Source organism: Vulpes vulpes, chromosome 14 (assembly GCF_048418805.1).
Source record: "Vulpes vulpes isolate BD-2025 chromosome 14, VulVul3, whole genome shotgun sequence".
NCBI classification, from domain to species: Eukaryota; Metazoa; Chordata; class Mammalia; order Carnivora; family Canidae; genus Vulpes; species Vulpes vulpes.
The window spans coordinates 112,721,693-112,738,489 of NC_132793.1; the positions used below are offsets into that span (position 1 = coordinate 112,721,693).

Below are 16,797 nucleotides of genomic sequence, written 5' to 3' on the forward strand. Positions count from 1 at the left end.
ACGGGAACTTAAATGATGTTCTTTTTTTTTTTTTAAGATTTTATTTATTCATGAGAGATACAGAGAGGGGCAGAGACATAGGCAGAGGGAAAAGCAGGCTCCCTGCAGAGAGCCTGATGCAGAACTCGATTCTAGGACCCCAGGATCACAACCTGACCCAAAGGAAGATGCTCAACCACTAAGTCACCCAAGCATCCCTCAAATGGTATTCTTTATAACACAATATCTAGTAAGGTCTGGATCCTTCTAGAAACCTAGTAGAGTTCATTTGGGGGGCATCACGCTACAACCTACATAATGAAGAATGAATGATAAAACTCCAAGGCTGAGACAACTGAGAAAAAGAGTTGCTTTGGCAAGCTTGGTCATCCTGCCTGTCCTCATAACAATGCCCTCCTGCTTGTCATGGGATATGATTTGTCATAGTGGGTGAACTAAGGCAGGATTTTGAAATTACAAAGGTTTTCTTTCTCCTTTCTTTCCTTCCTTCCTCCCTCCTCCCACTTTCTTCCTTCTTTTCTTTCTTCCTCTCTTTCTTTCTTTCTCATATAAACTTTGGTCAGTTATATCCTTTGAAGCTAAAGTAAGACATCCATGGACTGATATTGCATGCCAACAGCTACAAGTAGTTACGACTTATGTAAAAAGAGAAAACGTCCCAAAATTCAGCCATTAAAATACCAGGGTTCTCGAAAACTCCATAGGGAGATGCCTGAGTGACTCAGTAGTTGAGTGTCTGCCTTTGGCTCATGGTTTGATCCCAGGGCCCTGAGATCATGATCTGAGCTGAAGGCAGATGCTCAGCCAACTGAGCCACCCAGGCACCCTAATTGCCATGTAAATGTAAGTCTAATTTCTGCCTGCAGTGCTCAGGTGGTTTGAGTAGGGGGTATAACAATGTCAGCCCTTGGAAGTGAGATGGAAAGCAGGATGTTACCCTGACAGGTGTCCTTAAACATGCTGAGACAAGGAGGAGAGATGCAAGATAGAAGGGAAGTCCAGTATGGGGACAAGAGAGACTGTCTTGTGTCAAAGTGCAAGAGAGAAGCAAAAGCAAAGATGGTATACGGATAGCAGGGTTGGAAATCTCACAAAGATTGAGAACACTGATAGAGGAAGGAGTCTGTTTAGATGGTTCTGGAACACATTCAAGGATTCTTAACATTTGTGGGGTCTTATTTAGGACAGCAGATTAGTAAAGCACTCCAACTCTGGTTGCAAAAACTCCCTTCCACTTACTAGCTTTGTGACCTTGAGGAAGTGATTTGTCAGGCCTGTTTCCTTGTCTACAAAATGAGGATAGTGATAGCGATAGTGATAATTCTATGGATGATTAAATCATTTATCAAACATTTGTAACACTGCCCAGTTGATGATAGGAACTCAATAAATACTATCTGTAGTCGTGATAGTGATGGTGATGGTGATGATAATGAAGGTGGCTGATGATAGTAGTCAAGGAGGTTCTCTGGTCTCTCCTGCCAGAGCACCAGGGTGCAGCCAATGAGCCTATGGATGCCACAAGGGTGGGGTAACAGTGGGAGAGGAGGAACCAGGGGAGAAAGAGATGGAAGGCACAAGGAACTAGTCAAGAGGTCCCGGTGTCATTCCCAATGAGAGAGACTGAGGCCTGCCTAGGGCAGTGTCTGAGATACTCTAGATATTCATGGGGTTATGTTATGCGTGTGTATGTTATACACAGCGATCATCAAGCTGTGCAGTTTTCCAACTTTAGAGCAAATATTTGGTACTGTCAGGAGGGCCTGACAGAGAGACAAGGTCCGTTAGAATAAGAGAGAGCCCTGGACTCGGGACTGCATATTTGAGGAATGGCTCTGCTACCCTTGGGCAATCTCTTTGCCTCTAGGGAGACTTACAGGCTCTCCAGGAGGTGAAAAAGCTCCCACCCTCTGCCAGTTTCTGGCTGCTTGGGCATCAGAAGCAGTGAGTTTTCATATCTGAACTTCCCTCACTTGCTTTACATAAGGAAACAAATGAGAACAGAGAGGTGTCTGTGACAAGGTTTTTTTGGTTTTTTTTTTAAGATTTTATTTATTTATTCATGAGAGAGAGAGAGAGAAGCAGAGACCCAGACAGAGGGAGAAGCAGGCTCCATGCAGGGAGCCCAATGTGGGACTCGATCCCGGGACTCGATCCCAGGACTCCAGGATCACGCTCTGGGCCGAAGGCAGGCGCTAAACCACTGAGCCACCCAGGGATCCCCCTGTGACAAGCTTTGGGCTGGTTTTTGTCTTCTGGAAATGTTTGTGTCAGTTCAAATGATCACACATATAATGATAGGTGCTTGTGTGTATGTGTGTGCATATTTCTCTTTTTCTTTTTTTTAAATTTTTTTTAATTTTTATTTATTATTTATGTATTATAGTCACAGAGAGAGAGAGAGAGAGGCAGAGACACAGGCAGAGGGAGAAGCAGGCTCATGCACCGGGAGCCCGATGTGGGATTCGATCCCGGGTCTCCAGGATCGCGCCCTGGGCCAAAGGCAGGCGCCAAACCGCTGCGCCACCCAGGGATCCCCTATTTCTCTTTTTCTGATTATAAATGTAATGCATGCTCATTAGAGAACATCTGGAAAATACAAAAAGCCAAAAGTCAAAAGTAGGAATCATTGATAAGATCACTACCCAGAGATAATTGCTCTATCTTTGGTTTATTGCTTTTCCTTTCTTTTTTTTTTTTTTTTAAGAATTTATTTATTTATTCACGAGAGACACACACACACACAGAGAGAGGCAGAGACACAAGCAGAGGGAGAAGCAGGCTCCACACAAGGAGCCCGATGTGGGACAGATCCCGGGTCTCCAGGATCACACCCTGGACTGAAGACGGCGCTAAACCACTGAGCAACCCAGGCTGCCCTATTGCTTTTCCTTTCATCCATTTACAATATGTGTGTCATACAAACACACCTACCTAATAGAATGTAACATTTGTATTATATTTTAGGTCTTATATCTTATTTCTTGCATTGTCTTATTTATTGTTGACATTTTCCTATGTGATTAAATGTTCTTTGAAAACATTTCAGTTACATACAGAGAAATTTATTCTTTTTGATGTACAGTTCTGAGTGTTGGCAAATACATAAATTCAGGTTACCACCACAATAAAGATACAGGTCAATTTCTTACTGCCCCAGAATTCCCTCACACTGCCCCGCTGTAGTTATTATTCCCCCTAGTCCTAATCCCTGGCAACCACTGATCTATTCTCCATTCCTACAGTTTTGCCTCTTCCAAAATGTCATATAAATTGAATAATACAATACGTAGCCTATTGGTCTGGCTTCTTTAATTTGCACAGTGCATCTCAGCGTTACTCATGTTGCTGCATTTACCGATAGCTGTTTACTTTCTATTGATAAATATATAGAGAGTGTTGCTGAGTACTGTTCAGATGTATCTCAGTTAGTTCATCCATTTACCAACTGAAGGATATTTGGGTTAGTAAACATGACTTTTACCAGTTGGATGATATTCCATGCTACGGATATACCAAACCATATGAAGACGGTTGTCTCTTATCAGACATTGTGAGTTTCTCCCCAGCCCCCACTCTATTATAAATAATCATTAAATGAACCATTTTTTAAAATTGAATTATTTATTTATTTGACAGAGAGAGCAGGGGGAGGGGCAGATGGAAAGGGAGAACGAGAAGCAGACTCCTTGCTGAGCAGGGAACCCGACACAGGGCTCGATCCTAGGACCCTGAGGTCACAACCTGAGCCAAAGTCAGACACTTAATTGATCAAGCCACCCAGGTGCTCCTAAATGAACATCTTTATACATAAATCTTTGCATGCCAAATATATGCATATACACATTTATATAGCTCTATCAATAAGCATGCAGTGTGCCCTGCTGAGGATAAAGGAAAATACAGAAAAAATACAAAATTTAGTTCTATTAGAATTTCCTAAAAATACTTTTTATACAGCAATAATCTGGGTCTCAATGCTTTGTACTATTATGAAATAAGAAACTAATAACTTGCTTTAATTCTAATCCAGCAATTTTAACCTATTAAATAGGACTAGATGAATTTCTTGTCTCTGAAATTTCGAGCATGTGTATCATTGAAAACCCCTCTCAGGATATTATTTTTCCAGTAGTAAGTCCCATCAGACAGCGGAATCACTTGGTATGCACAGAACAAGAAGGATGAATGTGCAAAGGGTAGGGTTCAGGGCTGGGGGATATTAGGGCAGCATAGCTGAATTTCTGGTTACATTTGAATAGCTGAAGCCAGAGCCACTAAGAAAGGAGTGATAAGGCTGCCACCATATTCTGACCAGAGAGGTGGGACTTCTCTTTGAATAGATGCTGCTGCTCTACAAATCAAAAAGGAAATAAAGAAAATTTCAGTATTGGTGTGTGGCACCTACTGTCAAAAATATACATACACGCACACTGCAGAAAAGATGAAATAGTAGAGACAGCATAAAATGAAAAGTAAAAGTGCCTTAGACTCCCCATTCTTACTTTCCACAGAGAATCACTGTTGACAATTTGAGTTGTCTTCCAAGGAATGTGACATCTATGCATACATTGTGCAAGCACCTACACACACTTTCACATATCTTTTTATTTAAGCATAAATGGAATCTGTAACTTGTTTCACCTGACATCATATTTTGGATATACATCCATATTGTACATATTAATTACTTCATTCTTCCTCATGGATGAATTCTTACTGTATGAATATACCATAAAGCTACCAACTTCCCTATTGATGAACATTGCATCATTGGAGTTTAACCGACAAGGAAAAACCTATCTTGACATAAAGACACCAAGAGAGGACCCGGCCAAAAATGGACTCTGGTCATAGCAAACAGAGTCTGATAACTGACTGGATGTTTTAAAATGGAAATTACTGAATTTTTAAAAGACAAAAGATACATTTTTTAAAATCACGAAACAATCTAATGTTGGCTTGGCAATTTATCCCTCCAATCGAGGGCTGATCACCCATATCTGTTCATGTTTATTGCAGCATTATTTACAAAAGCCAAATATGGAAGCAACCTAAGTGTCCATCCATAGACAAATGAATAAGGAGGACATGGTGTGTACACACACACACACACACACACACACACAGAGGAATATTACACAGCCATAAAAAAGGTGAGATCTTATAATCTGCAACAACATAAAAGGACCTAGAGGGTATTATGGTAAATGAGGTAAGTCAGACAAAGAAAGACAAATACCATATGATTCACTCCTATGTGAAATCTAAAAGAAAAAATCAAATGAATAAAAAAAAAAAAACCAAAAAGCGGAGTCAAACCTGTGAACATAGAGAACCAACTGATGGTTACCAGATGGGAGGAGGATGGGAGGATGGGCAAAATGGTGGAAGATACAGGCTTCCAGTTATGCCACAAATAAGTCACGAGAAAAAAAGCTCAGCATAGGGAATATAGTCAATGATACTGTAATAAACTTACATGGTAACAGGTGGCAGCTACACTTGTGTGAGCACAGCATAATGTATTAACTTGTTGAATGACTATATAATATGTCTGTAACTAATGTAATATTGTGTGTCATCTTAAAAATTAAGATTTTACTTATTCCTGAGAGACAGAGAGGCATAGGCAGAGGGAGAAGCAGGCTTCCTGTTCTGGAACTCCATCCCAGGACTCCAGGATCATGACCTGAGCCGAAGGCAGATGCCCAATGAACTGAGTCAACCAGGTGTCCCCAAGAAATTTTTAATAAAAACAAGATAATCTTAAGCAGCCCACAAGTTTGTACTAGGGCTCCTCCTGCTGGACATTTTCTACAATTGCACTTCTGATTCAGTTACTAACTCGATTTACTCAAAATTGATTTTTTTGTTGTTTTAAAATAATACAAGAGTATATTTATTTTATTCTTTTTGAAAAAAGATTTTTAGGGGCACCTGGGTGGCTCAGTCAGTTAAACGTATGTCTCTGGTTTAGGTCATGATCTCAGGATGCTGGAATCCAGCCCAGAGTCAGGCTTACTGCTCAGCGGGGAATCTGCTTCTCCCTCTCCCTGCCAACGGGGCTCTTGTGTGCTCCCTCTCTCTCTCTCTCCTCTCTCTCTTTCTCTCAAATAAGTAAAAAACAAAACAAAACAAAAACCACAAAGAAAGAAAAATCCCTATTTAATTCAAAAAATTGAGAGAGAGAGAGCACACGCATGGAGGTGCAAAGGGAGAGGGAGAAGGAGAGCACACTACCTGCTGAGCACGGAGCCCAATGCAAGGCTCGATCTGGCAACAGTGAGTTCATGACCTGAGCCAAAATTAAGAGTCGGATGCTTAACTGACTGGGCCATCCAGGCACCCCTCTGTTTATTCTTTTAGAAAAATAAAATATTACAGAACAAAACACAGTTATAATGAGGACCTCCATTCTTTTCCAGTTCTCACTCCCTTTCCTAGTAGGAATCACTGATAACAATTTGAGTTCATCTCCTTAGATCTATTCCATCATTGATGTCCATTATCATGGACAAATAGAAACATACGGTTTTGTTTTCCTTTGCTTTTCATGACTGGATTCATGTTCTGGGCATTGATCTGTCACATTTTAACTTAAACTTTACCTATCCACATGCTTGAGGGTAGCTTTCATGCAAAGAAAAAACACTACTTGCAGTTACTTTGGTTTAAAATTTTTCTAGCTATTAAACTTATAAATCCAAAAACCTGATTTCCTCATACATTTATTTCATTTATGAATCATATTTTTCTATTTAAAACCTGGGGGTGGGTGGCACCTGATTGGCTCAGTTGGTAGAGCATACAACTCTGGATGTTGGTGTTATGAGTTCAAGTCCCACACTGGGGCTAAAGCTTACTTTATTTTTTTTTTTTTTAAGATTTTATTTATGTATTTGAGAGAGAAAGAGAGAGAGAGAGAGAAAGAAAGAGAGTGAGCATGAATGGAGGGTGAGGCACAGGGGAAGCAGACGCCCCAGCTGAGCAGGAAGCCCTACTTGAGCTCCATCTCAGGACCCTGGGATCATGACCTGAATCAAAGACAGACACATAACCAACCGAGCCATCCAGGCACCCCTAAAGCTTACTTAAAAAAATAGGGACCTCTGATAACTTTTTTTAAAAGATTTTATTTATTTATTCATGAGAGACACACAGAGAGAGGCAGAGACATAGGCAGAGGGAGAAGCAGGCTCCCTGTGGGGAACCTGATGTAGGACTCGATCCCAGGACCCCAGGATCCCAGGATCACGCCCTGGGCGAAAGCAGATGTTCAACTGCTGTGCACCTAGGTGTCCCTGATAACTTTTTAAAAAAAGTAATCTCTGTGCCCAGCATGGGGTTTGAAATCAAGAGCCCAAGATCCAGCTCCAGCTATAGACTGAACCAGCCAGGTGCTCCTGAAAATAACTTTTAAGGGGACTTCATTCTTACTCAAATTTCCTTGCATATTTTTAACTCGGGTTATTTTAGGCTAAGTTATTTTAAATTTATCTTTTTAAACATTACATTTTCTTTTTTAGATACTTCAAATTACTTTCAATGAGCAACATCTCAAATACTTGATTCTAGTAAATCTATTAAGTGGACAAGATTTCATCTTAATTCTCTTAAACATTACATTTCTGGCTAAAAACTTAGTAAAATCTCATAACTTTCAACTAAAAATCCAAGTCTGAAACAGTTATTTAATGGTTACATATACATTTGGAATCATAGGGCTATTCCAATAGCTATTTTTATATGCTCAATCCTATAAAATGTTGCAACTAAAATAAATACTAAAAAATGCAAGTCATTCCTAAATTTACCACATAAACTATTAATAACATGAGTTGAATTTATATAAGCAGTTGTTTTCCATTCTAAACTTTTGCAGATTAAAAGTCTTTTACTCCACTATTCCTAAACAAGCTGAGCTTGGGATGCCCACTTCTGTGTCCTGAAGTGTATTGGGAGAGGAGGGACAACTCATTTTGGACAGAGAATTCAGAGATTTGATGTTTCTCCTTGACCCTGACTGACACAGTGAGTCCTATTTCAATAACATAAGTACATCTATTTTTCTCATATCATCACCAATCCCATAGATTACCCTTGTACTGATTTTTGGCCAAAACTAGAGCCTATTAGCCTTTAAGGTTGTTTCCTACATATTTTTTCACTTTAATTGTTCATGAGAATTTCTCCATATTGCTGTATGATTATCCCACCACTGTTCTTCCCAACTCAGTTTTATGGAGATATAATCTACATACAATATTTACATTCTATTCCATCCAGTAAATGTAATCCTTTGATGTAACCACTCATTTCTCATTGGATATTTAGGTCCAGCTTCCAATGCTTGAACTTTGGATTCAGAATTATAAACAATGCTTTCATGAACATCTTTGAGCATATAGGTTGCGCCCACATTCTGAATCGTTTCTTTAGAAGAGGGTACCAAGGGCACCTGGGTGGCTCAGTCAGTTAAGTATCTGCCTTTGGCTTGGGTCATAATCTGGGGTCCTGGGATCTAGCCCCACATCCAGCTCCCAGCTCAGTGGGGAGCCTGCTTCTCCCTCTCCTGCTCCCCCTGCTTGTGCACTCTCTCTCTGTCAAATAAATAAATAAAATCCTAGAAAACAACAAGAACAACAAAAGAGAGTATCAGAAGTATCCTAAGGTCTGACTTTAGGTCAAAGATCATGAATATTTTTAAAATTCCTGATATATATTGTCAAATTGTTCTCCCAAAGCAATTTACAAACTTACAATGGCATCAAGCATTAAATAACACTCTTAAAATATTTTTTCACTATTTTTGGCTAAGGTACATCCAAGATGTTGAGGTGAAAATTGTACCTCATTAAATTTGCATCTCATTATATAAGAAAGATGAAATAATTCTCCATATTTGCCATTTGGGGGATCATCTGCAAATCATGCATCAATATTCTTAGTTGTTTAAAAAAGAGATCAGGGTTATGGGCATTAAGGAGGGCATGTGATATGATGAGCACTGGGTGTTACATGTGATTGATGAATTACTTATCTCTACATCTGAAACTAATAATGTACTATATGTTGGCTAATGGAATTTAAAAAAAAGTTTTTTAAGTAAATGAAAAGAAAAGAAAGAGAGAGAAAGATAAGTAAAATTCCTTCCAGGATAAAGAAAGTGGAAGAAAATCTGGCAGAGTGAAAGAGGGTTTTATTCTTGACATTCAATGGAATTGGGAAAGAACTGTCATGAATAAATCTACTCAACAATTGCTAGAAGAATGCCCAAAGTAAAGAGTAGATTGGGTACTTTAAATCCCTTCCTTATCTGCTGTGGTATGAACCACAATGACATCTTGAGGCAATGTGGTTTGGTGGGAAAAACAAGGACTTGACATACAGACTTGGGCTATATTTCTGGCTCTAGCCAGTCCTGAATGACTTTAAGAGATTACTTAACCCATGGGATCACATTGCACACCTTCCAGGAATGCGGTTGGAAGGAAACAAGATGATGACTTCAGACTGCCCGCCTGGAAGCCTGACATGTCCAAAGTCCTCAGAAATTCCTGAGGACAGGTAGGGAGAGCCACCCTCATTCACCTGACACGTTCTGCACTAGAGGAGGTAAACTGAAGCACAGTGTGCCAGGGTGGCACCACCTGCCTGTTTCAGCAATGGCCGTGTAGGGTGCCATGGTTTCACAAAAAGAAACTTTGCATGATCTGTATCTGTAGAAAGCTGACAGTCTACTTAAGGAGACAAGGAATAAAACCATAAAGACCTAAGTTACAAAAAAAAAAAAAAAAAAAGACCTAAGTTACACTGTAACACTAAGGATATCTACCTCCCCAGGCCTTTTGAAGAAGTCCTCAGCTCACTGGATTGCCTATCCTATTAAATCCCTCCAACAACCTTTTTCCTCTTCTCTCCACCTAAGTGAGCTATTAGTTTCTGTTTCTTGCAATCAAAATCTGGAACTTATATATACAATACTAACCAGATGTGTCTCCAAGTCTTATAGGACATTTGTTATTCCTTTCAACTGCCTGGCTGAATTGAGACATTCTTTGTCTCAAATCCATGCCTCCTCAGAGCTGAAACCAATCATTTGTTCATTTACTCATTCATTTCTAAGTGCCTACCTGGTTACAGGCTACGTGCTAATCTCTTGGGGCATATCCATCAGTGAACAAAACAGGTAAAAGTCCCTGTTCCTTCTGGGGCTTACGTTCTAACATGTGGGAGACAGGCAGTAAAGAATAAACTTAATGAGCAGGTATGTCGGAAGATGATAAACACTACAGAAAGAAAAATAGAGCATCATAAAGGGTTTCACAGAACAATCTATGGTGCAGGCTGTAATTTCAAGTACCGGGGTCAACATAACTTCATGGAGGCAAGATAGGAGCTAATAAAGTAGGTGAGAGACCCACATGGACAGAGAGGGGAAGGATTTCCAGGCAGAATGGACACTGTAGGCAAAGGCCCTGGGGCAAGAATGTGCCTGGCATGTTCCAGGATACCACTGTGGCTGAGGGGCAGAAAGCAGAAGGGAGCAGGAAAGAAGTCTGAGTGAAATGGGCCAGGGCAGGATGCTCTGCTCTGACTCAGCGAAGGAACAACTGCAGAGTTGTGAGCAGATGAATCACATGACTAAATTGTTAAAGAACTACACTCTATGTGTATGTTTGGAAGTTTCCCTAATAAACAATTAAAATAAAGGCTAGGGGCACCCGGGTTGTTCAGTGGTTGAGCATTTCCCTTTGACTCAGGTCATGATCACGAGGTCTTCGGATCGGGTCTTGCATCAGGCTCCCTATCGGGAGCCTGTTTTTCCCTCTACCTATGTCTCTGCCTCTCTCTCTGTCTCTCATGAATAAATAAAGTATTTTAAAAAATAAAATAAAAGGCCAACTCTAGCAGCTGGGTTTAAAAGAAGCCATGAGGGATGGGACAAAGTAGAAGCATGGAGACTCATTAGGGTCTACTCAGTAATCCAGGTAGGTGATGGCCGGGCTGGTCCCAGTAGGTGACTGTATATTTCTTCCTTTTCTCTCTGCATCTGTCTCTCTCTTTCCAATGGCTAGTTATAAAAATGAACAAAATATTCTATGTAATGCACACTACACAGTGTCTGGCATGCAGCCCTGATTAATACTCTTCCTCTTGTAGATGACAGAATGGGTCCTATGGACATGAGGGAGCACCCACAATCTGTAACTGCTGCATCAGGGCAGGCTCTGCTCTGCCAACATGGCAGGAGTTCAGCTCACTTGGGCACGTGTTCATTTAAACCTGCACTGATCCAATGGCTCAGAGAGACTGCAAAGTGCAGTGCAGAAGCACAAAACTTACTCTGCAGCCAGGTTATTATAGGGCATGGGTGTGAAGTCATGCTGCAGTTCATCCGTGTTCTGTAGAAGGAAAGGCCTAGTTATCTGGAGGAAGCAAGGAAGTTGGGGCAGACATCTACTTACGATTTCAAGGCACAGTCAGGATGAGTGCTGTGGTCTACACACTTCAAGAGCTTCACTGGTCTGCAGAATGAAAAGAAATAGCTAAGGGATTATTTAAGTGACTTTCACTCATTAAACATTTATGGTGGGCCTGCCAAGTACTAGGGATACAAAGTATCAAGGGATACCTTGAAGAACACACAAACCATTTCTTCCTAAAAATATTAGCCAGCATTGACTGAGCACTTACTATGTACCAAGAAACCTGATTATAGATTTTACACAGACTATGTCATTGAATCCTCACGACAACCAAATGGAGCAGGTATTACCATTCCCAATTTACAGCTGAGAAAGCTGATCAGAGTAACTTGCCCAAGTATACACAGTAGCAGTTGTGGAGATGAACTTGAACCTTGAAGCTCACGCCAGAGTCCAAGCATGGAACCACTTCTGTAAGGATGTAAAATCTCTCTTGGAAGATCCTCCTTTTTTTTTTTTTAAGATTTTATTTATTTATTCATAAGAGACACAGAGAGAAAGAGTGGCAGAGACACAGGCAGAGGGAGAAGCAGGCTCCATGCAGGAAGCCTGATGTGGGACTCGACTCCAGGTCTCCAGGATCACACCCTGGGCTGAAGGCAGGGGCTAAGCCACTGAGCCACCCGGGCTGCCCTTGGAAGATCCTCCTGATGAGATCTTTGGCCAGAAGGTTGAACTTGAAGCCCACGGGTGATGACTGGTGCCCAGGCTTCAGCAAAGAAGCTGCTCAGCGTGGAGTCTGCTTGAGATTCTCCCTCCCCTCCCCTTCTGCCCCTTCCCACTTGTGCTTGCTCTTTCTTCCTCTCTCTCTTCAAAATAAATAAATAAAATCTTAAATTTCCAAGAACCAGGAAAGCCCTCAGGCAACACCTGATTATAAGTACATAATGTGTTTAGTTCATAAAGAGCTCGATCAAGGGTAGCTGTTATTATTTTCCTACTGGTCTACCAGTAAGATGTCTCTCTCTGTAAAAACCTCAAGCAAACCCACCGTAAGTACCTATATTGGGCAAGGATTCATGGCATCCAAAGATGCAGGGACCCCAGTGCTTCTTCTTAGGTTACTCACCTGCCATAAGCAAGGGTGGGGAAACAGGACATGCATGCATGAAAGGAGGTTGCTATTTGTCCTTGAAGCATCTTTACAAAGGCCTCTGGACAAAAGTGGGTGGGACCCAGGCAGAGCCCTGGCCAGAAGGGACTCCCAACCCTCACACCCACTGACAGCCCAGACCACACAGTCCCATGGTCCTCAGAGCTGATCCCATTCAACAGCCCCTTGTCCTCCAAAATCACTGCTCCACCTTTGAAATTGCACACTGATTATGATATACCACCTACAGGTGATCATTAATACAGCTGTACTGAAAACCCATTTCCTTCAGTCTCTCTTCCAGGATTTTCACACTGCCTTCTCCACAGGATTCCCTAAAATAGAAAAACATATAAGTAAAATTCAAGGAGAAAAAAGGAAGCTGTTTCTAGACGAATTAAAATTTCCTATGACCACGGGCCTCCCCGGTTATTTTCCTCTCTGAGGAAACACAGGAAAGTGACCTGAAAACTGCCTCTTGTGTGGAAACCCCTGGCATCCCAGGAGGCGGGATGCTGAGGACCAAGGTTTGCGGATGCAGCGCACTGGGAGGTCCCAAGTTGGCGCATACACAGTGCGCCACAAGGTGCATCACAACCCCACCCATGAACACAGTTCAGGGACGCCCCAGGGCAGCACTGTGCTGCCTACTGGCAGTGTGAGATTAGGCTTTAAGTGAAAACAAGAACATACAAATCAAAAATTATCAAAAAATGCAAATAAACACAAGGAAAAAAATCACCCCAAATTCGCACATCAGTAGAGCTAACTGCTAACATTTTGATGTGTATTATTCTAAACTTTTGAAATACATTCATTCCCACAAGACTTTGGAAATATAACAATAGACTTCTGCTGTCCAATGCATTTTGTATTCTGCTTTGGCCCGTGTGTGTGTGTGTGTGTGTGTGTGTGTGTGTGTGTGTGTGTAGTTCTCTGCCATTATTTTTAATTCCTGCATGGTCTCCCTTACATAATCAGAACATGATTCATAAAACCAGTCCCCTCTTGTTGAGGATTAAGGTTGAGTCCTATATATATATTTTTTTAAGAATTTATTTATTAATTCATGAGAGGCAGAGACAGAGGCAAAGGGAGAAGCAGGCACCATGCAGGGAGCCCGACGTGGGACTCGATTCTGGGACCACGGGATCGTGACCTAAGCCGAAGGCAGATGCTCAACCGCTGAGCCACCCAGGCTTCCTGAGTCCTATATTTTGATGTCACACTAAAACTAACCTTTTTATAGTTTCACTTTCAAACACATCCTTAATTATTTGCTTCCTTAGCATAAATTCATGGAAGTAGGTTTTCTGGCACCAAGGTTTTGAAAGCAATTTAAGGCTCCTTGATAGTGTTAAAGCACAAAAGTTCAACTAAATAAATTTGAAAATCTAATTAGCTTCATTCAATGAATCAGGAATAGAGCACATCCCTTCTAGTAAACAGACAAGCACTCAGAGAAGTCCTTTGGAAATGGAAGGTTTTGTGCAGTCAGGAGGGTGTGACAAGGAAGTTATTAGTAAAAGAAAAGAAAGGATTGTTTCAGGACAGGTCATATTCTCTTGGGGGGAGCGGGGGAAGGGAAAGGCAAGGACGCAGTATGTAGACAACCTCACTGCTGCTGATCAGAATATTTTAGATTGACTGGGTAAAGGTCACATTTTTGGGAGAGGTTGAAACTTGGTTTGCTATTGTGGGGACGAATGACTCCATTTGGGGCCTATCGTTATTTTGTTGTTGTTATTTAAATACAGTTGATACACGAGGTCACATTAATTGGGCTTGTTGTTTCTTTTCCAAACATAGGCAGTGCCAAATTGCACCCTATGCTGCCCACCCTATGAGAGCAGAGTGTGAGTGTTCATTTCCCCACATTCTCATTCACTGACAGTCCTGCCCTCCTGGTGGCCATAATTGAGCATGGGCAAATAGCACAGATATGATACTCCCAGCTGTGGCTAGTAGGCATGGCATTCATAGCACAAGCAAGGCCCTCCCTCAGTTTACCTGGAATGAAAGGAAAACACCCTCCCCACTATAACACTAATAGAGAGGGAGTATACAGAGAGTTGAGATGAATGTTTGGAGGAAGTTTTCACAAAAGAAGTTGGAATTCTAGGTATTACAGGAATGATGAGGGCAAGATGTTGAGTGTACATCATGTTTGAGAACATAACCAAAATCTGGGATGAAGTCCTTCTCCAGGACAAGCTCACTACTGAGAATTTTTTAGAAAGCAATGACATGGAGGTTTCAAGACACCTGGACATAGAGGTCAATGGATTATTTTACTATTTATTTCAAATAATGGCAGCTAAAACAATACTAACCATAAGTAAGTAGCAGGTATCAGCCATATTGTTTTTAGCTCTTTGTCCACAAGTTGGTTTTTTGTTGTTGTTTTTTTCCGCTAAAATCTGAGCAGTTCAGGACCCTCACTTCCTTAGCTCATAACCCATAACTCTACTCTGTGGCACAAACATACAATGGCCAATCACGTGCTCTGGGCCCTTTTATAATCTCGCCTGTAGCAGAGATGTTGGCCCAAAATAATGTTGAATTGCAATTTCCTTATCTCACTAAACATAGGTTCAAAGGGCAAGCTTTCTCTGATAGAAACGTTAAAACAATAAGGAAGCATAATTTCTAGACAAAGAGCAACTTCCCACAGAAATAAGAAAAATAACATGCACTGTTTTTTATGCAACATAAAAAATAATTTGTCTTCTGGGAAGAGAATGCAGATCCTGGTACTACTATGTAGTAAGTCATTTGCAAATTTAATCTCTTGTCTAAGAGACAGGAAAAAATAACTACTCATTATATCATGAGTTTTAGAGGGTTCTAGGGGCCTGAAATGGGGAAGTTGCTAAGATTCTCCCAGAGGATACCCATTGGGGTTGGAAATGCTTTTCATCAATGCTCTGAAGAACAATGCTCTGGCCCCTGAAACTCCATCATGCTGCACAGCTTAAACCAGGCTTGGCCTCCTTGGCTTTTCTCTGAATCATCTGGGCTTACATTTCTTAACCTCAGTTTTTCCAGCAATGCTCCTCACTGATGAGAAGAATGACTTCAGGCTTACCTTTATAAAAACTCAAGTGGTTTTCCAGAAAATATGGACCTCATGGTTTCCTTGGCCAGTTATCAGAGGTCCAGTTGTAGAAATGGTTGTTCTCTAAGAGTAAAATCTTTACATAGTCCTTGGGTCAATTCTGAGAATTCCTGGTGGGAGCTTTCAAACAATCAGGAGGAGAAACTGGCTTTGACCCAAAGGAATGCAAAACAAACTCCTATCCAGCACTGCCCAGGTAGATCAGAAAGGAACACCCATTTTCCTTGGTTGAGAATAGTAACTGAATAAAGGAGGTCTTCTCTCTGGGCTCAGGACTGATTAGGGGCATTTCCAAAAAGTCAAAACCTTGTCTTTCTTTACCCATTACCAACTAGAGAACACAATTGTTTCCCAAAAAAATGAAAATGTAAAATGGACTTGACTGTATCATATTCAAGAGAAGCATGTCTGCAAAATTGCCATCATCATAACACCTTGACTTACACTTTTGGTCTTCCGATTTCATGCATAACCCAGATCTCAATTCGTGTGATTTTATCCTTTTGGAAGTAGGGAATTTCAAAATCTGCAAAAAAACTGAGAAACAGGAAAGACATCTTTTAAAAAGATATCTATTTAGAGAAAGCGAGAGAGAGAGAGAGAGAGAATGCAAGGAGGGGGAGGGAGAGAGAGAATCTCAAGTAGACTCTGCAGAATGCAGAGCCAGATGCCAGACTCCATCTCATGACCCTGAGATCATGAGACAATCAGCTGAGCCAAAATCGAGAGTCAGGGATGCTTAACTGACTGAGTTACCCAGGCTATCTGACATTTCTTAAACTCCTAAAGCAATAGGATACTTTCCCCATTTCATTGTTAGTTGATTTACACATTACTTTTGTTGGAAAGCTTTCAGGGTGTTCTGTGGGGGTATTTTTAGCTATAAAATTTTAGGTTATTTATTTCATTCATGCATTCATCCGCTACTAGTGGCAGAAATATATAGACATGGCTCTGACTTCCAGGTCATTCAATTGTTTTGTTTTACCTAAATTTACAAAAGCAAGCATTATGTTGGTGATTAAGACAGTTTTCTTAAGCTTTTATTTGAAAAAACAAAATAAACATTTTGACATTCTTTGTTGTATTTGTTT

At 40.9% G+C, this 16,797-nt stretch overlaps 1 protein-coding gene across 4 annotated transcripts in view; it reads right to left on the minus strand.

Moving 5' to 3' along the window:
• The window catches only part of BST1 (bone marrow stromal cell antigen 1), a 44,381-nt gene that overhangs the window by 18,311 nt on the left and 9,273 nt on the right, over positions 1-16,797 (minus strand). For 2 of the 4 annotated variants that reach the window (XM_072737753.1, XM_072737752.1), the window contains exons 6-8: positions 16,148-16,240; positions 12,834-12,920; positions 11,472-11,531 (exon numbers count right to left, since the gene is read on the minus strand). In XM_072737753.1, the coding sequence (XP_072593854.1) occupies positions 11,472-11,531; positions 12,834-12,920; positions 16,148-16,240 (240 nt within the window). Of the gene's footprint in view, positions 1-3,605; positions 4,355-7,120; positions 11,078-11,471; positions 11,532-12,833; positions 12,921-16,147; positions 16,241-16,797 lie in introns of those variants that run through there. The other 2 variants (XM_025998528.2, XM_072737751.1) reach the window with 2 other exon arrangements.